This window comes from Urocampus carinirostris, chromosome 3 (genome assembly GCF_059441175.1).
Source record: "Urocampus carinirostris isolate Australia breed hairy pipefish chromosome 3, RoL_Ucar_1.0, whole genome shotgun sequence".
Classification (NCBI taxonomy): domain Eukaryota; kingdom Metazoa; phylum Chordata; class Actinopteri; order Syngnathiformes; family Syngnathidae; genus Urocampus; species Urocampus carinirostris.
In genome coordinates this window covers 29,898,300-29,920,127 of record NC_142351.1, presented here as the reverse complement: position 1 = coordinate 29,920,127, position 21,828 = coordinate 29,898,300, and the positions used below count along the sequence as shown (strand labels likewise).

Here is a 21,828-nt window from a genome sequence, read left to right as displayed (position 1 = left end):
ATTTTTTTCTCCATTTGAGTCACGACATACAATACAGTGTAACAAAAGGTAAGTACTGTATAGAAAACAATAGTAACATAATTTTCTTAAAATCCAAGTGAACTGTTTCTGTACATTTTACATTATCAACATGTAATAGTTTTCTATATTTTAAATCTTTGAAGATAAATAGACTTTTATTTTCAGGAGGTATTGTTGGAAAAATAACACAACTTCTAACACTGGCCAAAGTTGGGTCATTTGTGAAAAATAGTTAACTCTTTTTCAGAATGAATGACGCTATAGTAGACACTAAGTATACAAAGAAACTAGCGGCACAGAATGCATGCTTTGTGGCTTTCCACTGAGACATTTGGTGTGTTTTCGGGGATTTCTTCCCAAAACCAGGTTGCTTCCTGGATAACTGAAGTACTCTTTATTAGAAGGTGATCACCCACTTAACTTGCTCGGCTTTTTGTCAGAACCTCAACCTTACACATTTTGTTTACATTATATGCTAAGCAGCTTATGGTGATGGAGCTATATTAATAAAAAAAATGAAAATGTTTTTATTTTTTAAAAATTTTCTAACACAGAGTACAATTTACGTGTATGTCTTTTTTTGCTTATAAATGAATAAGCCAATTGCCACTTTGGTAAGGAGGACCGATCCTGCCATAAGTAGAAATTAAAAGTATAAATAAATACCTACAAGTAAATGAGCACATAAATACATCACATAAATACCTGAATATAAGCCAAAAATGCAATGTATTCATTTTCATATGCATTTTGTCATTTAGTCATTTATTTCGCTATTTTGTCATGACTTCTATCTCTGTATATTGTCGTTGGATTTTATCTTTGTTTTTGGTCGTGGTATTTTGCCACAACAAAGATGACTACAAAATGCATTAATAGATGAATAAGTTGTACTTAGGTATAAGTCATTTGTTTATGTGTTAAATTTATTTATATGGCATATATTGGTAGGAAATTTTTTACACATTCATCTGAATTGGTCCTCCATACTTTGGCATAACGTAATCATGTGCACAAACACTTGTATCGAGCTATCATTGAGCTTTTACTTAGGACGACACGTTGCACAAACTCCTACAAATACACCTGCATTTTTACCTTTTCTCACCGTACATTCTGGATACTTATAGAGAACATTGACAAGCCTCAAAATAAGCAATTCATACGTTAACTAAACAGATGAGTTTTCACACACAAAGAAACTATTTACAGTAAAATAGCCACAAGAAACCAAAACTTTAGCACAGTTTCTACAGCTAATTGTCTAAGCTAAAGACCAGAGGGGAGTGAAAAACAGTAAGCATGAGGCACCCCTAACCCCTTAAAAATCACATCATTTTACCTGATATAATAATTTGATTATACTTTCACAACTATGGAACAATCGTTTCATTTTGAAATCATCCATCACCTCGCATCATATGCTTCGCAGACCCTGATAGTGGAATATTTAAAGTATTTCAAAACACAAAGAAAGTTTTATTTTTTTATTATGGTATGCACATTCGGCTGTTCGTAATCCTGTCAATCCCAAGGAACTGTTAGACTATTTCAATTCTTTTCAACTAAATTAGAAACATTCAGAATTCCAAAAAGTGCAAAATAAAAACATCATTCCATCCATTATCTAGTGCTTATTTGAGGTCTGGTCGCGAGGGTAGCAGCCTCAGCAGGAAAACCCTGACCTCCCCATCGCCTTCGTCCAGATTGTCTGAGGTGTTCCCAGGCCAGCCTAGTGTTTCCAGCGTGTCTGAGGTCGTCCCTGGGACCTCCTTCCGGTCAGACATGCCCGGAACAACTCCCAAGGAAGCGTCCAAAAGGCATCCTTATCAGATGCCCGAGCCACCTCTGCTGGCTCCTCTCTTTACGAAGGAAAAGCGGCTCTACACGGAGTCCCTCTTGGATGACCAAACTTCTCATCCTATCTCTAAGAGAGAGCCCAGCCAACCTGCGAGGAAACTCATTATCTGGGATCTTGTTCTTTTAGTCATGACCAACAGTTTGTGACCATTGGGGAGGGTACGAACGTAAACTGACCAGTAAAACAAGACTTTTGCTCTTCGGCTTAGTCCCTTATTCACGAGGACGGACCGGTACGGGGTCTACATGACTGCAGATGCTGCAACGATCTGTCTATCTCCCATTCCATCCTTCGTCACTCGTGAACCAGACGCTAAGATACTTAAACCTCTCCATTTGTGGCAGGATCTCATCCCCGACCCGGAAAGGGCTTGCAATACTTTTCCTGTTCAGAACCATGGTGTTGGACTTGGAGGTGCTGACCTTCTTCCCAGCCTCTTCGCAGTCGGCTGCGAATCGCCTCCGTGAGAGCTGAAGATCTCAGCTTGAGGAAGCCAACAGCACCACATCCACTGCAAAAAGCAGAAATGCAATGCTAAGGCTCCCAAACCTGACAGCTTCTTTGCCACTCCTCCGCCCAGAAATTCTTTCCATAAAACTTATGTACAAAATCGGTGACAAAAGGCAGCCATGGTGGAGTCCAACTCCCACAGGAAACAGATCCGACTTAAGACTGGCAATAGAGACAAAACGCTGGCCTCAGTATTATAGGGACAGAACAGCCCTAAAGAGACAGTCTGAAGCACCCTTCACAGGGCTCCCCGCAGAACAGGGTCAAATATCTTCCCCAAGTCCACATAACACATGTACAGTGGTGTAACTGCACCCTAATGTGTCCCCCTATGCACCATGAGACTGAAATCCCCCCAAAAGGCATACAAATGTGAAGATTATTTTAAGTGATGGTGCCCAAAACCATTTGTGCGTCTTGCATAGCTGAGAATGAGAAGCAATAAAACCGAGAAGAAACGGTGCAAGGAAACAAAAAATGACCGATGCACGTACAGAGAAGCAGTTGCCTGTAGCAAGACCAAAGCAAGAAGGAGATACCTGAGGCTACAATCAAAACTGAACACTACACATGCAAAGAGGGATTGACAATTCTGGCGGTTATTGCCTTTTATAGAATTTTTCCTCACTATTTTTTTTACCCTTTCAGAATTACACGATATTGTTTATGGATTTTAGTGAACGTACAAGGAAGAAATTATGTGCATCAGTAGTTGTAGATTGATCTATTCAATCAAGAGATCCGTTAGTTATTAACGTGAATACCATCCATCCATCTGTGCCGCTTATCCTCTCTAAGGTCATCCCAGCTTTCTTCGGACTGAGGGCACGGGACACCCTGAACCTGTCGCTAGCCAGTCGCTGGTCACATAGACAGACAACTCACTCGCTCATTCACACCAGGATAATTAATCTGACATGCATGTTTTTGAAATGTGGGTGAAAACTGGCATAGCTGGAGGAAACCCACACAGGAAGAACATGTAAACTCCGCACAGGGAGGCCGCAGTAGCTGGAACTGAACCCTGGACCTCCGTACCTTAGGGTTGGGCGCTAAACACCAAGCCGTCGTACCGCTAGTTTGAATACATCTGATCAATATCAGATCTTTTTTCAAACAAATCACCTAAAATTGTATTTTTTGGGCAGATGTTTGCATGTATACCATAGTTGCCATTGAATGTAAGTACTGGTGTTCACTAATCATGTGCAAACGTCTATGCACCATAGACGAAGTGCTTTACACTAGATATAAATTGTTATACTGTGGATGTATTTCAGAGGTTTTAAATTTCTCACAAATGTAATATTTTCTGTTCAAAATAAACGTAGTTTGTTTTTAGTACGATATAAATTTGGGAGTAAAAGATTTAAAGGGACAGTGTGGATTATATAGGGCTTCCTATTGATGAAACAAACTTAATTCATCCCAAAAACATTATATATTTGTAGGTCAAGAAATATGCATTTTTTACGTAACATGAGGCTCTCCAAGGGGGAGCTGACAATTGTCCATGTTTTTGGTTATGGGTACCCCATAACCAAAAACATGGCGAATAAAGATCATAAAATTGGTGTGGATTGGTCACATTGAGTCTCGGTGGTTTGTATTCTTCCCAGGGCTTTTTGTCAAAGTAATTTTCTGTTGCACAACACAATAAGGTGACATCTAATGGTCAAATAATGCACGCTGTCTTTTTGAATCAATTAATGACAGTATGTCTTAGTTGTGTTTGAGCTGATTCGGCTGTGAAACCTGATTGGCTGCATTTTGCAGAGTGCTTTTTAGCACATTGGTCACAAGATTCCCAAAAAATGCTTCCAAATAAGCAATTTTCACACTTTTGAGCAAGTTGCACATATATGTGTGTAGCACCAACATTCCCTGGATTTTTCCTTTGTAAAAGTTGCTACCTAATTGTGGAGCACCAGACACATATTTGGCTTAATTGTACAGTTCTCTGAAATGCCCCTCACCCCTTTTTTTCTACTTGATAGCACCAATATCATCATTCCCGAAATATAAAGGGTGTCAGAGGATTACAGTAGCCATTTGTGCTTTCAAGTAGCGTGGCTGGGATGTCATACGTCATGGTATTTTTTACTTCGTGAGCACAAATTTGCACCGTGGTGTACAGGATAAAACGTTAACTAAGCACATCTCCCTGCAGAGAGAGTTGCATAGCTGTGGTCCATGCAGCTGAACTGAAGGCGTTACTCAAGTTGCAACATGGAATGTAAAACGACAGTCTGCCCTTTTGCACCTTGATGAAGCACGGATGTGTGTGTATGTTTACAATAACTGATGTCCTCCTCTTTTGGCACCTGATACAGTCAAATCAACTCTCTGGTTTGTGTCTGTGGACACTAAATCGTGTGATAACTTCTCCCCTTAAAGGACACAACAATTTTTGGCAACATAATACAAGGCAATGAAAAAAGGTTAAATGAAATAAAGTGCTCTACATGTATAAAGTTAACATCAGAGATATTACAAAAATAAATCACACTTTTGGAGAAATAAACTTAGAAGAGATTATAATTGGCTTTTTACTCACTGTAAACAAAAATAAGCTTTAGGTTTTCTACTACCATCTGATCTCATTTGCATGCATTCAGTCAAAGGTTTTTGTGCGTTCAATGTCTATTGCAAACCCCGTCGACCCTGTTTGATGCAGAAAGTGAAGCGCTCTTCCACCAGGTTTAAGATTCACTGTTTGCGGTCATCCCCATGTGTTCACAGTGACCATAATCGCTCCATTGATGACAAATATTTTCATTTTGTGTGCATGATTTGCTTTCTACCAATGGGACAGCTTGGGTGACAGGGAAAAACAAAATAGAATGCAGATCACAGCTTTGCTATTGGTGGCTTTGCATGAGTGGGTATTCAGATGTGTCAATAGAAAAAAAAATTGCTCATGAAAAAATATTTTTCCCTTTTATCACTGTCTATCATAGGGGTTTTTGAGTTGCGGGCCACATTGGTTTAGCAACATTTTTCAGATGGGCCAGGAAGAAAAAAAAAAAGATTGACACTGTATTGGCAGATGCAAAAAATGCAACCCGATACCTCGGTAATACATGAGGATGCAAATCCATACAAAAAGGATGGTAGCAGGAATTGGACCCGGGACCTCCAACCAATTTGATTATCCACGACTAAGATTTGCTTTCCTCAAATTAAGTATTGGCTCAAGTTAAGAGTCCAATTCAGGGGTCAGGAACCCATGGCTCACGAGCCAATTATGGCTCTTTTTACGAGTACATCTGGCTCTGAGATTAAAGGAGACCCTTGCTATTTTCCTGAATTGATTCAAATGTGACCTAGGTAATGACTACTGTGGACCATGCAACAATGATGTTGCAGATGGTTCGGTCCAGTATGAATAGGGCTCTACTAGAGTCTCAACTACAGTTTATAATTACGGTGTAACACCAACATAATCTGTTTTGGCTACATCACTTAGGAATCTTTTATATAGAAGCTCATTAAGCAATATATGTTCACTGTTAAGACATTTTGAAAACCCACAGAATAAACTGTAAAAACATATTGCCATAAACCCAGCAAAGCACCCAGCACAATTTGAGTGGGTAAAATGTAGAAATGGGCTGAGCTGTTTACACATAGAACAAGCACTCGCTTCTCTCTAAATACGTTGGTAGCCTTCTCATTTGCAGTATTTTGTGACATGTTAAGAAAAGAACTCTGCTCGCACCTGAATTTGAAACCATTTTTTATGACAAAAATACCAGTTAAAATGAGCCCCAACACTCTTAAGTTACCACGCGAGAGAGACAAATTTAACGGTGGTATATTTACATTGATGTGGGACTAATGCATTATTATTTTAGCAGTGTTATCACATCAAATGTATCAGAGTGAAATAAAATGCGCTGAATATTTAGCTTTTGTATGAAGACCGGGTTTTGTAAATAGGTTGAATTTTGTCTTAAAATATATGGTGTGGCTCTCTCAAACAAAAAAATCAAAATATTTTGCTTTTACGGCTCTTTGGGTCAAAAAAGTTCCCGATCCCTGCTCTAATCCATAAAACTTTACTACTTTTCCATTTGATGATTGTATTTACACACCCCGTTTTGTAACCACTATAGCTGCCTGAATCCCTTCATCCACATGACCAGCAATCTGATGATTCTTTTTCAATGTGTCATCAAAGTAGAGGTGCCAGTGAATGTATGTTTGTGTGTGTGTCAGAGATAATATAAACAGTGAGTGAGAAATCAATCTGGTGTAAAATTGCTCAGGGTTCTGAAAGTGACACAGATTAACGGCGGTAGTTGCAAAAAAAGCTGAGCTGCTTTCAATGAACTCCCACTGAGGCAGTTTGTTGAGTCATAGTCAAGAGACTTACAGGTTGAAAGTGCATGCAAGGAATGTATGTTTTTTTGTGAGTGCGTGTGCGTTGAAATGTGCCGGACTGCTTAAGTGTCTCTGTGCTTATACCGAGTCAGATGTGTTTCTTATTCCTCTCTATCTGTCCATCTACATCAGTGGTCCCCAAACTACAACCCGCTGGCCGAATACAGCCCGCCTCCACATTTAGTCCGGTGCTCAATATCAATAATATCGGAGCATTTTGACGCACCATGTTTTTACCTAAAAAAGGACACACAAACATTTTTGATTGGAACTAGATTGCAGCAGTAAGAGTACTGTACTTTAACCACTGGACTACTAGTTAAAAAGGTGATATCTGTAAAGGCATTGGGTTTTATATCATTATTATAATACTTTTGGTCACGCTACCAAAGACAAACGTTGTGCATTTCACATGTTACAATGAATTTGTCACTTTCAATGCTTAAAATATAATACAAGTATTTAATAGGATTTATTTTCATTGTAACATGTGAAATGAACAAAAAAATACAAATTTTCTCTGGTGCTGTGACTAAAAATAGTGTGATGTTTAGATAAAATCGCCTGCCTTCCACAAATCATCTACACAAGTGGTTCCACATTAGAGAAGGGAAAGGTTTTTCAGCCCTTGCAGGAAAAAGTTTGGGGACCTCCGACTTACACGAGCCTCTCGCAATGTGTTCCTATTTGTATGTGAGTGTGTGTGTCAAAGTGAGGACTCGTACTGTAGAAGTTCATACAACAGGGGCCCGTCCCGGTAGCGAATGCCCACCGCAGCCGGCGTGATGTACTGCAAGATGTTTATAGTCCTTCGCAGGCGCCTGTCCACGTAGTGTGCGTCCCACGCCGGGTAGCGCTTCCTGGGCATGTCGATCTTTATCAGCGGGCCCTCGGGCTTGGAAGTGGGGGGCGCTGACCTCACCTGGAAGACGGGAAGACAGCTTTCAGCCACATCCTCTTCGGTCTGGGACTTGGTCATGTGCGCCGGGGTCGGAGGGGCGGTCGGCGGTGCGGAAGGGGGAAGGGGAAGACCCCAAAGCAGCTGTGCGCAGCAGGAGGACGCTGGGCTCGGCTGCAGGTGGGCAGTGGCAGGGTGCAGGAAGCCGTAGTACAAGAGCATCACAAGAACGCCGGCGGCAAACGTCAGGTAGACGCCGCACAATGCTGGCACGGCATACGAGTCAGTCAGCACCGGGTCCCTGTAGGCGTACCTGCATGTGGAACGCAATTTGGTTAGTACCAATGTGATGGGAGTAACCTGTTACAAAGGAACATTCTTAAAACACAATTACAATTTTCTTGGTAACGAGTAATGTAACGCGCAATTGATTAAAGCTAGTGACTTAAACTAGTTCCTCCTTTGGTCATGATGTAATATACAATTCTCAGTCCAACCGTGCAAGGTGGGCAGATTTATATCTACTGTTAGATTATTATAGAAGGTTACTGAGTATGTTGTCACGATAACATGAGTTTTCTAGCTCTATTAAGTTTATTATTAAATCATTACAGCATTACTTTGATGATCACATTATTCAATGTAGTTGTTATAAATAGTTATTTTTATGCGCACATTTTAGTGAAATATTTACTTGCTGTGTCCTTTTGTATCAGTACTTTCCCAGCGATGGTCTTGCACGCTTATCCGATCATACAATCTTTAAAATCCAGCTCTGTGCAGTTTTAACTAAAGTCTCTTATTTATTTTGTATTGTAATGCGAGATCCCAGACGTGACTGTTACAGTTTCATGTTCCATTTTGCAAATCCACGCCCCTTTTTTTTTCTATAAAAACTGTAGTCATCAATTTTCAATGCCCTTTTGACTGTGAGAACAGTCTTCTGATCAGTTTGGCCCAGAGTAATCTGTTTTATCTTTATTTTGAAACGTTGTAATACATCTCCTCAACGGAATTGCTTCTCTCCAGCTCCATTTTTTTTCAATGTCCAAATATTCGGTCTGGTCCAGGAAAAGAACACACAGCGAGACATCGGTAATGTCCTTTCGCCTTCACTGAATACAGTTGCAGTGGCACTGTCTCAAGCAGAGTCTGATGCTGCGTAATTTCTCTTTACTGATATTCTCCTATCATATACCTGTATACTTGCATCCAAGCCATATTTACAACCATAATATGAAATACTGAAATCCGAGGGTCAGTTTATATTTACATATTCGGATCTGTGGCACCAGCAACTGATGGAAGGCAGCAAGTGGGGAGGGGCGTGGCTTGTACAGAAAAGACGAAATCAATTGGGTAAACGTAAGCACAGAATTTTCTGGAGAAGGGTGCTGAATTAGGGTATTTTTATTCATCAAATCATTTTTTACAATAGGCCATGCCTGGAGAAAGAAAAGAAAACGTCTTAGACATTACCCAGAATTCGAGAAAGAAATACTTGAGTGGTTTGAACACAAAATGGATGTTGAGTGTCTCGGCTATTTTACTTTGCAAGCTCTCAAGAATGCGCAAGCCAAGAAATATGAACGCTTTACTGCTTCCACAGGTTGGTGTACACGTTTTCTTCTATTCTTTTTATTTTGTGGCTATTTTAAGGAGTTTTAACGTAACGTCAAAGTTAGCATAGATGGTAATTTGTAGTTAATTTTGGGTGTCAGTGATCTGGGGGATATCCAATTACTTTTTAAATAGAGTAACTATTAACTGTAACTAATAATTTGTTTTCAGTTATGTGCCCAACACTGCTTAGTGCATTTAGGATATGAGAGTTTTTTCAACTCACAGTCTATTTAAATTTCAACTGAACATTTTTTTCGATACCCCTGTAATTGATCAAACTGCACAGAAGACTCACAATTCTTAGACAGCAGCCTGTGCATTTGTGTATAATCGGTAGACCAGGTGAAATGTTTTGGCAGACTCCATTGCACATCTTCTAATTGGTGACCAAAGGTGTATTCCATTTCAAACAAGCTAAAACTAGTTGTGGCACTGGTGTAACAAAATTTGGGTGGATTTGGGATATTGTGCACAATTTGAGTTCAGAATATCTAAAATAGATTATTTTAGGGGGCTACTAGTTTGCTATTTGTAGTCCAATGAAATGTACATCACAGCATCAAACCCCAGCTCTGCTCTATGAAGACAGGTAAACTGATTCTTGCATGATCCGTGAGATAAGTTGATGACATTTTCAGTCGAAAGCGAGTTTGGTGGGCTGGATTAAAAGAAACTGATGGGCAGCAAGTGGCTTGCAGGCTATAGTTTGCCCACACCTGTTTTAGAAGCATCTGTGTGAACTCAGTTAGGGACAGCATTTTCACAATAGGTGCGGCACACCTTGGCCGGATTACTTGCATGTTTAAATTTGTCCGATTAGATTTGAAACTATTTGTCCATCCAAACAGCAATGTAATTTAATCAGGGTCTAAGAACAACAAAATCTTGCCATGAATTACCACAGTCAGTAAATCAGGTCATTTCAGGTATGGGAGCACTAGCCGCCAAGGCACCTCGCTGCGCTCACCCTACCCCTCCACTCCACTGGCCTTCTTCGGGCAATTGCCCAGGCAGATGCTCGGCCCATGCCCCAGCCCTCCATGTATCCTCCCAGCTGCGAGAGCCAAGATACAAGTAGGTGACCCACTGGACGGTTCTAGCCTCTCGGATCCCTAAAAGAAAGGATTCGATGAGCTGGATCCCCGACGGGAACCGCGCCACAAGTCCGTAGAAACGCAGCTAGCGCTCTCGAATCTGGCATGTAACATGTCCCATCAGCGCCCTGTCGAGCACATGTTGGTTTTACACGTAGTCATTCCATCTGTACCCACAGATTCGCAGAAGGCACCTTGTCACAAAGGAGTCCAGTCTACGTCTCAGGCCCTCGGTGAGTGACCAGGTTTCACAAGAGTAAAGCAAGGTCGATAACACCAAGGACCTGAACATGCGGACTTTCGTCCCAGTGCTCAGACAACGGGAGTGCCACACGGTCTTCTTTAGCGAGATCATCGCCCCGTGTGCGGTGCCCAGTCGACCTCTGCCTCGCACGAAGCGGAAAAGCTAAATGCGCTGCCAAGGTAGTTGACTTTTTCCACAATCTCCACAGTCACACCCGCCACAGACAAAGAACTGACCAACAAGTCGCCGAAGAGTAAATGAGTTGACAAATGAAAATGAGCCAATCAAGAGGAATTTTGCACGAACCTCATTGAATTTTCTGTCTGAGAATTTTAGATCCTAACATTCATGAGAAGGATATGTTAGAAGGAAACATAAGACTGATTGTAAGTCCATTTGGGTCACCTTTTTCTTTTCCATTCATCATCCCCAAGACACCTTATTGATAATGTGTCGATTTATTTATTTTTACTCACCAGAGGCCAGTTAGGATGGTATTTTCAGCCAACACCACCGTGTAGTAAGTAATCATTCGGTGTCGTGTCTGGCCCTCCTTCACATTAAACCAGCAGAAGATGTAGACGATGCCCACTACCATGTTGAAGAGCACCTCCTCCCACTTAGACATGCAGAAATCGGTGCCCCCGTGGACCACCCAGAAGGCCATGGCCGACCAGTGGACCAACACAAAGATGCCGAAGTAGATGTGAAAGAGCGAGGCGAAGAGGGCGAGTGAGAGCACGCGGGACGAGATGGTGAAGAGGCGCCAGAAGAGGTGAAGAAGGGCTCCGCGGTAGCTCATGCTGCGCTGATCGTCACGGGAGTCCCGCAACAATTTGTGGTAGGAGGCCAAGACCCAAGCAAGAGACAGCAGGGAGGCCAGGGAGGAGATGCCTGCAGCAGAAATACAACACTCGCACTTCTTTTCCTTTCAATCCAATCCACGCACGAAAAACTTTACAGCAACTAAGTCACAAATAAGGTTAAGCCAGTGGTGCTTGTCTGTAGCTTACATGAAATAAACCTAGTTTATACGTTTATAGTTTAGTAGACGCTGAGATAAGAAATCCCAACCAGTTCTTAAGGCCCACCCATGAGCCCCTCCTTTTCATTAAATCACTTAGATTACAAAAGCAGAATAGCTGTAATGGGTGAGGATGTTAAAGCACATCAACATGTGAGGCTCTGATGTAAGCAGTACGTGACATCTAAACGGTGCACAATATAAGTCAAAATAACCAAATGGTATCCTCTGCAATCTCCTTTGTAGGTGTTTAATATTAAAAACAGAGTAAACTTATCACTAGGGAAAAACATACAAAAAAAACTCAATCTGGACTTTTTGGAGCTCCGTAGAATTCGATTTGATTTAATTTTTGTGTTCAAAGTACTGCATGGAATGATCGATGTGCCTTTTGATCAATTTTTTGAGTTCTGTCGTGTTGATGGTTTACGTGGTCACAGATATAAGTTACGGGTGCCTAGACCTACCAGCAACTTGCATGGAAACTTTATTTCTTTCAGGATACCAAAAATTTGGAATTTTTTGCCTTATTAGTGCAAATACGGTGCAAACCTTTAAGCAAAGGTTGGCAGAAACAGATCTGTCAAATTTCCTTAGGGGAGGGGGCGTAAGGTGACCATGCTCACTCTCAGCATTAGTTTTTTCTTTTTGTCATGTTTTGATTAATGTATCCAACAATACCTTCAATAAACATTTCATTTCATTTCATTTCTATTACAATCACTGCACTGGGGTTGCAAACAAAAGGTATTTAGCGTTGTTTGTCCATGACAATAAACACAATCTTGAATTGTTAATCTTGGAAACAGTTCATTAATTGTCTCCTGATAAGTTTATCAGTTTTTAGGAAATTGTATAAGATGAAAGTTAATTATTTTGACTGTTATTGCGCACTGTTTGCTGTTTTGTCATGTACAGTTTACTTCATTGTTCATATGAGCCAAACCTGTAGCTGGGCTTTGATTTCCTCACTCTTTAAGGCGAATATGCTTTTGAACACTAAGCGATTTGATAAAAAGACAGGGCTGGGGGGAGGGTCTTTAGAAAGGACTGGAATTTCCTATCTGAAGGCACAGTTCCCTGTTTTTTTTGCTAATTTAAAACCCACGTAGTTCTTCTCTCATTCTTTTGATTGTCTACTAAACTTTAAACTTCTCCTTTAAACATCTAACTAGTGGTGGAACGGATCACCACTGACCCATGATCTGTCCGGATCAACAACTACAGTTTGGAATGCATGTGATCAGCGGATTGCTTTAAAAAAAGTTATGTCTAGGACACGTGAACAAAGCTCACGTTGAGTGATTATGGCGAGCAGAGGAACATTAGTTAAACGTTAATTATAAGCAATACAGTTAAAGGGCCGGATTATTACTTTGCTCTGCTAAAGACTGCATTGTGGAAGCTGTTTTAAAGTCACTTAAGGTATGGTTATGTAAGTCCCTCAAAGATTTCTTTTAGCATAATAATTGTATGTGTACTGTAGGTCTGCAGCATTAATGTCAAACAATGTTATATTTATTGTGTGTACTGTATTTTTACAGCCTTGCTTATTACATTAGTCAGCTTCTGTTTTTACGTGCGGTCTGATTGCATCTCTTAAACTCATCCACTTACACTGTAGCGTCTCAGCACGGTTCTCCTGGATCATGATGCACAACTGCAAGACCAGCTGAGGCGCTGACTCCAGGAAGGTCTCCAGAAGCCGGAGCATGTTGACGTCCGCATACTCGAACATCATGGCCCAGTACCAGCGACGCTGGTGCTCTTTTTGGTGTCGCGACATGAGACCGAGGTAGAGTGTCCGAATGTACCTGCAGCAATTCCAGGTAAAAAAAAGTAGTAATAAGTTAATATAAAATTGAGCTCCCAGTCGGTTTCATTTTAACATTTATGGATGGGACAGAAATTTCTATTACAAAGATAATAGCAATTAGATTGACTGCTCAGGCGGATTCATTTTTAAATAATATTTTGGACAACATCAAATTTAAAACACTGTTATGGACAGAAATGGAAATTCCACACTTGGAAGCTATTGTTTTGCCAGCCTCTCTATTGTTCCAGATCCAAGGTTTGAGTGAATTAAAAATCCACAACTTCACAATACAATTAAAATGAAAACAGAAAGAAAAGCTGGTAGATGGGAAAAAGCCAGAGCTCATCTTGGTCCTGTTTCTTCAGCTGTCTTGATACTTTTCACATTACTATATAAAAGAACACACAATTATAATAACCATGTATTAAAAGAATACATGACTGACATTATACCACCATTGTTAAAATAAGAAACTCATATTGGAATCCCCTTAACGCAGTCACAAAGCATATACTTATGAAAAATAAACACATAAATTAGTACAACATCTGATATAAATCTATAAATTGTAATGTCTCATCACACTAACTGATTCAACATAATCACAAAAAGTCCATTTGCATATATAGATATTTTAAAAAGAGTGAACTAGTTTGGTGGTGAACCCAACTGCCTGGAATTCGAACAATTTCTCCAAACAGGAATTCAAAAACTGCTATACTGATGTCCCTCGGATTCTTGGAGTAACAACATTCTTTTATGATCAAAGCCTCGGGATTCATATTGGCCATCCCTAAACACAAGTCCTGGTGATTGGAATCCGAAATGATGCAAGACTTGTGGCCCCTGAAGACTGGGTTTGCCCACTTTTTCCTGCCGTTTTCAACAAACCCTTACAACACACTTGGGTCTCCGAGGTCGGATTGGCATCTTCTAAGCAAACTTACCACCAACTCATAAGTTTGTTGTTTGGTGCATAAGTACAAACAGCCATGACCAGTGAGGCAACCTTCTAAACTACTTCAGTGAACCTCAACATACAAGCGCTGTGCTAGAGGGCGAATAATATACCCATACCGCCTCTCACCACGGACAACTCAAAAGTGGGAGTAATACAAGCCATATAAAAAAATTGCAATACCATTTGTCTTGAGTCACCTAGACAATTTTGTTGTTATCAAATGTGTTGTCCAATACATGTGTTTATTTGCCCATCTAAACCTATGCTTTTTGTTGTCAAGTCTCAGATCGGGCTTTTTCTTTGCCACTATGCTTTGAAGGCCAGCATCTCGGAGTTACCACTTTACTGTAGATGTTGACACTTGTGTTTTGTGGGTAGTAAATTAACCAAGCTGCTAGTTGAGGATCTGTAAGGCATCTTTTTCTCAAACAAGAAACTCTAACTTACTTATCCTCTTATCACTTGTCTTCATACTTTGGTTAGAGCCTGTTCTTGTTGCTCTCTGAAGGGAGCAGTACACACCATTGAAAGAGATCTTCGAATTCTAGGCAATGCCTCACAATGAATAGTCTTCATTTCTTGGAACAAGAATAGAGGGTCAAGTTTAACACAGAAGTTATTTTTTTACTAGCTATTCTGAAAGTTTAATCACACCCACAACTGTGATACCACTAGATCAGGGGTGGCGAACATGCGGCTCTTGGCCAATAAGAATGCGGCTTTTTGCCTCATCATATTTTCTATATACTGTGGCTCTTTGCCTTTTTTCATGTTTGTTTTTTTGTGTGTATTGAGGGTGGACACTTTCCTTGAAATCAACCCAAGAAAAATACTTGTTGTATTGTAAGGAGAGGAGTGTGTTATGGAAAATAATGTTTTTAATTTTGTGTGTGTGTGTTTATGTGTGTCTGTCTGTCATGGCAGGTCAGTGCGTGGTGTGGCTCTTTGACTCTCACAGTTAAAAATTTTGTCTCTTTGTCTCAAACTTGTTCTCCACCCCTGCCCTAGATACTTGACGAGCTCTAAGGAAGGTCAATTGTGTAGCATTTCTAACCAGCTAAACTGTTTTTAGCTGTGTTAAGATAATTGCACAAGGGTTTCATAAGCATCCACTAGCCTTTAAAAGCAATTAGCAAACAGAATGTACAATTAGAAAACTGGAGAGGTGGTTGCTGGAAATGAGCCTTTATAGTCAAGTCAAGTCATGTTTATTTGTATAGTCCTTAATCACAAACAGTCTCAAAGGGCTGCACAGACCACAGATTATTACAAACCACAGGCTTTTATGACGCCATCCCCTGATCTAAAATCTACATGAGGGCAAGGAAAAACTCAAAACCTTAACATGAGGTAAATGAAGAAACCTTGAGAACGGACCGCACATAAGGTTCTTCCCCCTTCCATTTGTATTTATTTGATTAAAAAGCAGAAATTTGCAGCTATAATATTAATATATAGGACAATAACTTATAGGTTATATTAATATTACATTTTAATAATGTTTACAATGTATGGGGTGTATTTCTAATTAGTTTATGTTATCTTTGTTAAAAATGACAATTCATATAAATATAGAATACTAGAATGACAATAAAGTAGATCTGAATCTGAAAAACAGTGCTTTTCTTTCAAAATAAGGACATTTGTAACGAATCCCAAACTTTTATGAACGCAACCTGCCTTTACTCTTTTGAACATGATCAAAGAGTACAATTGTTTAATTTGGCAATTGTGCAAATGTCTGTGAATATGAGCCATTTTTTTCAAATAACTAGCAAACAAAAAGAAAAACAAAAGACAACACACATTTTTTTTGTTCAGATACAGTGACGGTGGGTTGGGAAATTTCGATTAAAATTCCCCTGAGCTCTTTGTCAATTATGTGTGTGTATGGATTCATTTTTTCCATGTGCATAGTCAATATTTTTAGACAAATTTCTCTCCATGTACGAGTTGGGTAAAATGATGGTAATTTCTAGATTACATTTTCAGTTGCAGGAAGTTCTTCCCATTACAATTTACCGCAGGGAAACACTACTTTAAATTTTTGCATGGCCCATAATATCCATCCATCCATTATCTGCACCGCTTATCCTCAGTAGGGTCGTGGGGGGTACTGGAGCCCATCTCAGCTGTCTTCGGGCAGTGGGCAGGGGACACCCTGAACTGATTGCCAGCCAGTCGCAGGGCACACAGGAACAGACAATTTGCTCGCTCATTCACACCTAGGGACAATTTGGACCACCTAATTAAGCTGATATGCATGTTTTTGGAATGTGGGAGGAAACCGGAGTGCCCGGAGGAAACCCACACAAGCACGGGGAGAACATGCCAACTTCACACAGGAGGTTAGATCTCATGACCTCAGAGCTGTGCCGCACACGCAGTAACCACTGCGTCGCCGTGCTGCCCTGGCCCATAATAAGTGTTCATAATTGATTCGTAATCCTTACTATAACACACATTTCATCGTCTCCTGTTTAGGTGTAGCATGCACCTTTCCTGTAGGGGGCAATACCACTTCGTAGGACAATGCCATACAAACTAATACCAGCTGCTGTTAATCACGATGAAAGAAAGGCAATGGCAAAGTGAATCCACCAAAGTGCCATTTTTAAGCAGACTTGTTGTGAAACATGACAACAATTTCAAGCATTTACATGCACTTCATAAAAATTCAAGCACTTGTCATTCCTTGAAAACACAGCATTAAAATGAAATCAATTTCAAAGATTTTAAGCACCCGTATGAACCCTGTGTGATGTGACCTTGAGTCAGGAATCACCGTATTTACTTATTTTTTTCATCGGTATTATGTTTGGTTTGGTTTTATAGGCAACGCGACAAAGAACATTCAAGTTTAAATGTGGAATACCAGGTCACTATGACAGCTGCTTGTCTTTGATAATTACCAAGAGTAAGTGTGGATCTTCTAAGGCAACCCTCCCCCAAGCACGCTCCATTTTCTTCCACCATCTCCCTTTTACTGGTGTTGTGTGCAAGCAGCCTTTTCCCACCTCTCCATCCCCCCATGTTCTTCTTTCCATTCTCCCCCTCCATCTTCCCCTTCTTCTTACTTCCCCCCTTCCTCATCCTGCTCCAGCCTCTCCACAGCCTCTCTTCATCGCATAAAGATCCATCTCAATCAGGCTGAAGGCTTTCCCCGCCCCTCTTCTCTCCATGTTACTCCACTTTACCCAGGTAGGAGATTCTAATTGTACAGTTGAGGGGTGGGTGGGTGAATTGCTGAATTGGTAGGAGGGCATGGAGGGCTGGGGTGCACGTTTGTCAAAGCCAAGGCCAATTGAAATCATGAAACCTGCATTATTTCCCTCTCCAAGCAGGATGTACGGTAAACGAACCAACACGATTGCACCCCCACCATTAAATAAGCACACACAATAACATAATAGTTGCTACTGGAGCTGCTGTCCACCCTTAGACAAGCACACACCACAAAAGAGATGAGCCAAGAAGGGAATGAAAAGTGAGCGATTGTCTTCGCAGTTAGACCGGAGAGACTCAAAAGGCGACTCACACACCCCAAATGGCTCTGGACAGGACTTTGGAATAGGGTTCTGCAACTTCTTCTCATGAACGGCTGACCTGCTATTGCAATTCATCCTTATAATTTTTGCTGAGCAGAATGTGTCATTCTTGTGTAGTTTCTAGTTTAAGAGTAATTTAACTTTTTTTCCCAAGTAATACAAGTACAATTATATACTTAAAAAGCAAATGTGTTTCATTCAGCAGATGGTTTATCTGATTATCGTATTTTTTTCCAGAACTGGTATGAAAGATTTAAACCAGGTATCTTTAATCTGCTCCAATTTTCTTTATTTATAGATAGTTTATCCTATCTTATAAAACACACAGAATACTCTCCCACTCTAAAACATATTTAAAATGAGCCTACTTTTCTGCTAATAATTTCTTTTTAGTGTTGTAACATGCAAATAAAAATCTCCGCTATCGTGATATCAATGAACTAAATTTATTTGTTTTGAATAACACAAGAATATTTTTACTGTGTGCTATATGATCCAAATGCATGTGGCAAGTAGAAGGGTTTATCATTGCTTGCATGCAGAAATGAAAATGTACCGCATTAGCAGAAGATGTCTGCTTATTTCAACTCAATATGTTTTATATTTACCACTTGTGAGGCCCATTCTCAAGGTTCTTATTTTCCTCATGCTGAGGTTTTTGAGTTTTTCCTCGCCTGCATGGTGGTTTAAGATGGCGTAATTGTAACCCGTGCTGTACTTTGAGACATTTTGTGATCAAGGGCTGTACAAATAAATGCGACCTGACTTGACATAACTTCTAATTAAGATAATGTGAACGATAATAGCGTATATTAAATAAGAAATACTATCTTGTCTAACAGAAGCGATGATTTTACAATTGGTAATGAATATGTTAAAACACGAAAATATATACTCAAAAAGAGCTAACCATTTAGGGTAAGACTTAATTTTTGTAGTGTACATACATATTTGATTAAATAGCATGTATGCAATTGTAATGCATAAATGCAATATAGATTTACTGTACACATGTATTAGCTTATTTCATGAAAAGAGAAGCATGATCAGTTGCTTTCTTCATTTCAATATGTTAGACTCATAATAACCTTCAAGGGTTCACACTAACTTTTCCAAGTTTTTAGTTGTAATTTGGGAGAACAAGCAGAGGAGACAGTGACTTTCTGCGATTGCGTTTAAAAGAATTGCAAAGTGAACTTTATACACCAATGTTGTGCAGGTCAAGTTTATTTGTATAGCCTTTAATCACAAGAAGTCTTAAAGGACTGTACAGACTATGACTACCATTACACTATCCCCTGATCTAAGACCTACAATACAGCATGGAAAAACTCAAAAACCTCAGCATGAGAAAAATAGAGGAACTTTAAGAAGGGGCCGTACATGAGGTAAGGATGACCAGGATGACCAGGCTGTAATAGCTCTTGCAAGGGCATCAACAGATGCAGCCACTTTTCCACTAACCCTACCCATGTACAGGTATACTACACTAAATGTCGCTCTCCATGGTGCTTTTGTAATTTGACTTTTGAACTACTATAGACTGTGTTCTAGGATAACTTCACAAATTATGCTCTTTGGACTGTTTTCCCATCAATATGAAATCATTGTCCACTAACTGAAGTGTTAGGGCGCATGCAGAGAGGCCGGCTCATTTAGCTGTCAGAGTGAGGCAAGCTTGTCCTCGACTCAGCTTTATCAACTTGACAACACACTTAAAGAGTGGTCGACCAGTGAGTGGCCCAATTTCTGAGAACGTGTCACCTGGATCATTGTTTTCAATGATCATTTAAGGATTTCATATACAAAGTCACGATACAATGAATATCACAATATAAAGTCAAGGCCCTGTAATATTTACAAAAGGATGTATAGTTTGTTTGTATAAAAAAGCTCACAAAATTCTGTATTCAAAAAATGCGAGGAAAACAATATTGATTTTGAACATAACAGCATTGACAAATAAATAGGCTGGGTTATGTGATGTCACATTCCATAGCCGTGTTGGCTTATTAAAGCTATAGTACATTGTCATGATGTGTTGTTTTGTTTTGACCTGGGCTGGAGGTTTACGGGCGATACCATCGATATTTCCCTCCAACTAATAACAAAGTGCAATGTGCCTCTGTGTGTAGGCGTCAGAACCAGAACAGATGGTAGACCCAAACGCGTAACGTTTCACACAAAGCTTTATTGTAGAATTGAAGAAGTCAGGTGCGGGGAAACAAATGACCGGTGCTCGTTGGGCAGGAGGAACAAGATGCGCACAGGATCGGAGCGTGGTCGGAATGCGGAAACGAGGAGAGTTGCTGTGCGATTGGAGCGGGGTCGATGTGCCAAAACGGGTCAAGTAGCCGGAGCAGGGGATCGGAGCATTGTCGGTGTGCCAAAAGTAGCCGGAGACGATCGGTAAGTCAGGGACAGATGAGCAGGATCAAGTTGAGGACGGGACAGACTTGGGCAAGACACTGAGTCCCTAATGCCCCCAATAAGCAGGTCGGCGCCTTGCATGGCTGCATGGCCGCTATTGGTGTGTGAGTGTGTGTGTGTGAATGGGTGTGAAACACATTCTAAAGCGCTTTGGGAGGTCTTCAATGACTTGAAAAGCGCTATTTAAATGCAGACCATTTACCATTTACCAATTACAGGAGCCAGAGTCAAATAGTGCTTGCCTTGCATATGCGGAGGTTCGCTGACAGACTGACAAGGAGTGAATGGAGCACAGAGTTTAAATGGGAGGGGAACCAATCAGGCAACAAGCAGCAGCTGGCGCCAAACAAGCGGGCACAGGTGAGGCCAAAGAGTAATCATGACAGTAGGCAAGCTCATTTGAGTAAACTTTGAGGATGGGTCACCCAAAAATAAGCCAACAGTGACAAAACCCATTTTTTTCTTCAACAAAACATACTGCTAATAGTGGTGTCAAATATTGTCTGATTGAACCCACTTCTGACCCTTTAAAAATACACTGTTTGATATTTGGCCTCTTGATGTATTGTGTAGTGTGACCCCCAAAAAAAGTGCTAAAAAGCACAAGGAAAATTTCAAACTATGGAGACTCAAAATGACCTTAGCCTCATGTTTTGTCAAAGAAATACTATTTTTTGACCTACAAGTATTTTGAAAAAAAATGCATGATTCTATGGTAGTTTATGTATGTTTTCTTAATATTTAAATACGTATTGTTTTTTAGGGGTCCCCTACGATTTTCGTATTTAAATTTAAGACTTTTTAAGACCTTTTCAAGATCTCCCAATTATATTGGCATACAGTGGGGGACGGGCTCAGAGTCATGATGGACCCCGGCGCCCGACGTCACCTGGTGGCGACGACGGGGACTTTAAAGCCCCGCACTGAAGGAGTGGCGAAGGTATTGCGTATCCAGCAGCTGAGATTTGGTCTGCAAGGGGCAGCAAGAACAGACTGGCACCGAGTGGCGACTGGCCCCCGACCTGGCCACGGCCAAGCTTGGTCCAAGGGTGGGACTGAGGTGGCCTTGAGCAAGACTGCCCGGGGGTCAGGAACGGGTATGGACCAACCTGACCTCCAAGGCGACTCGGGAGTCACCTCCTTTGATAGCACAGGACTAAGAACGAATTGACGCGTTCTCAGTGTTCCCTGGTCTTCTACGGGGGGACGTGGTGATCACGTGCTGGAACCAAACCCTGCCGGCAACGAATTTGAAAGACTTGTAGACAAAAAAAAAAAGACATTTTCAATGCCTTCATTTGCAGTGATCAAGTGTAAGTCTTTTCCAAGTTTGTAAAGCCTTGGAGGAACCCTGTTTTCAATTAATGAAATTATTTTACCTCTAAGAGGTGCTAAAAAACACTCATGCC

The 21,828-nt window shown here is 40.6% G+C and overlaps 1 protein-coding gene across 1 annotated transcript in view; it reads right to left on the bottom strand.

Annotated features, from left to right (window-relative positions):
- Positions 1-8: 8 nt before the first annotated feature.
- The window catches only part of LOC148369373 (XK-related protein 6-like), a 30,447-nt gene continuing 8,627 nt past the window's right edge, over positions 9-21,828 (bottom strand). The window contains exons 3-5 of the mRNA XM_088331352.1: positions 13,279-13,475; positions 11,114-11,531; positions 9-7,989 (exon numbers count right to left, since the gene is read on the bottom strand). Coding sequence (XP_088187478.1) covers positions 7,485-7,989; positions 11,114-11,531; positions 13,279-13,475 — 1,120 coding nt within the window. The 3' untranslated portion in view covers positions 9-7,484. The remainder of the gene's footprint in view (positions 7,990-11,113; positions 11,532-13,278; positions 13,476-21,828) is intronic.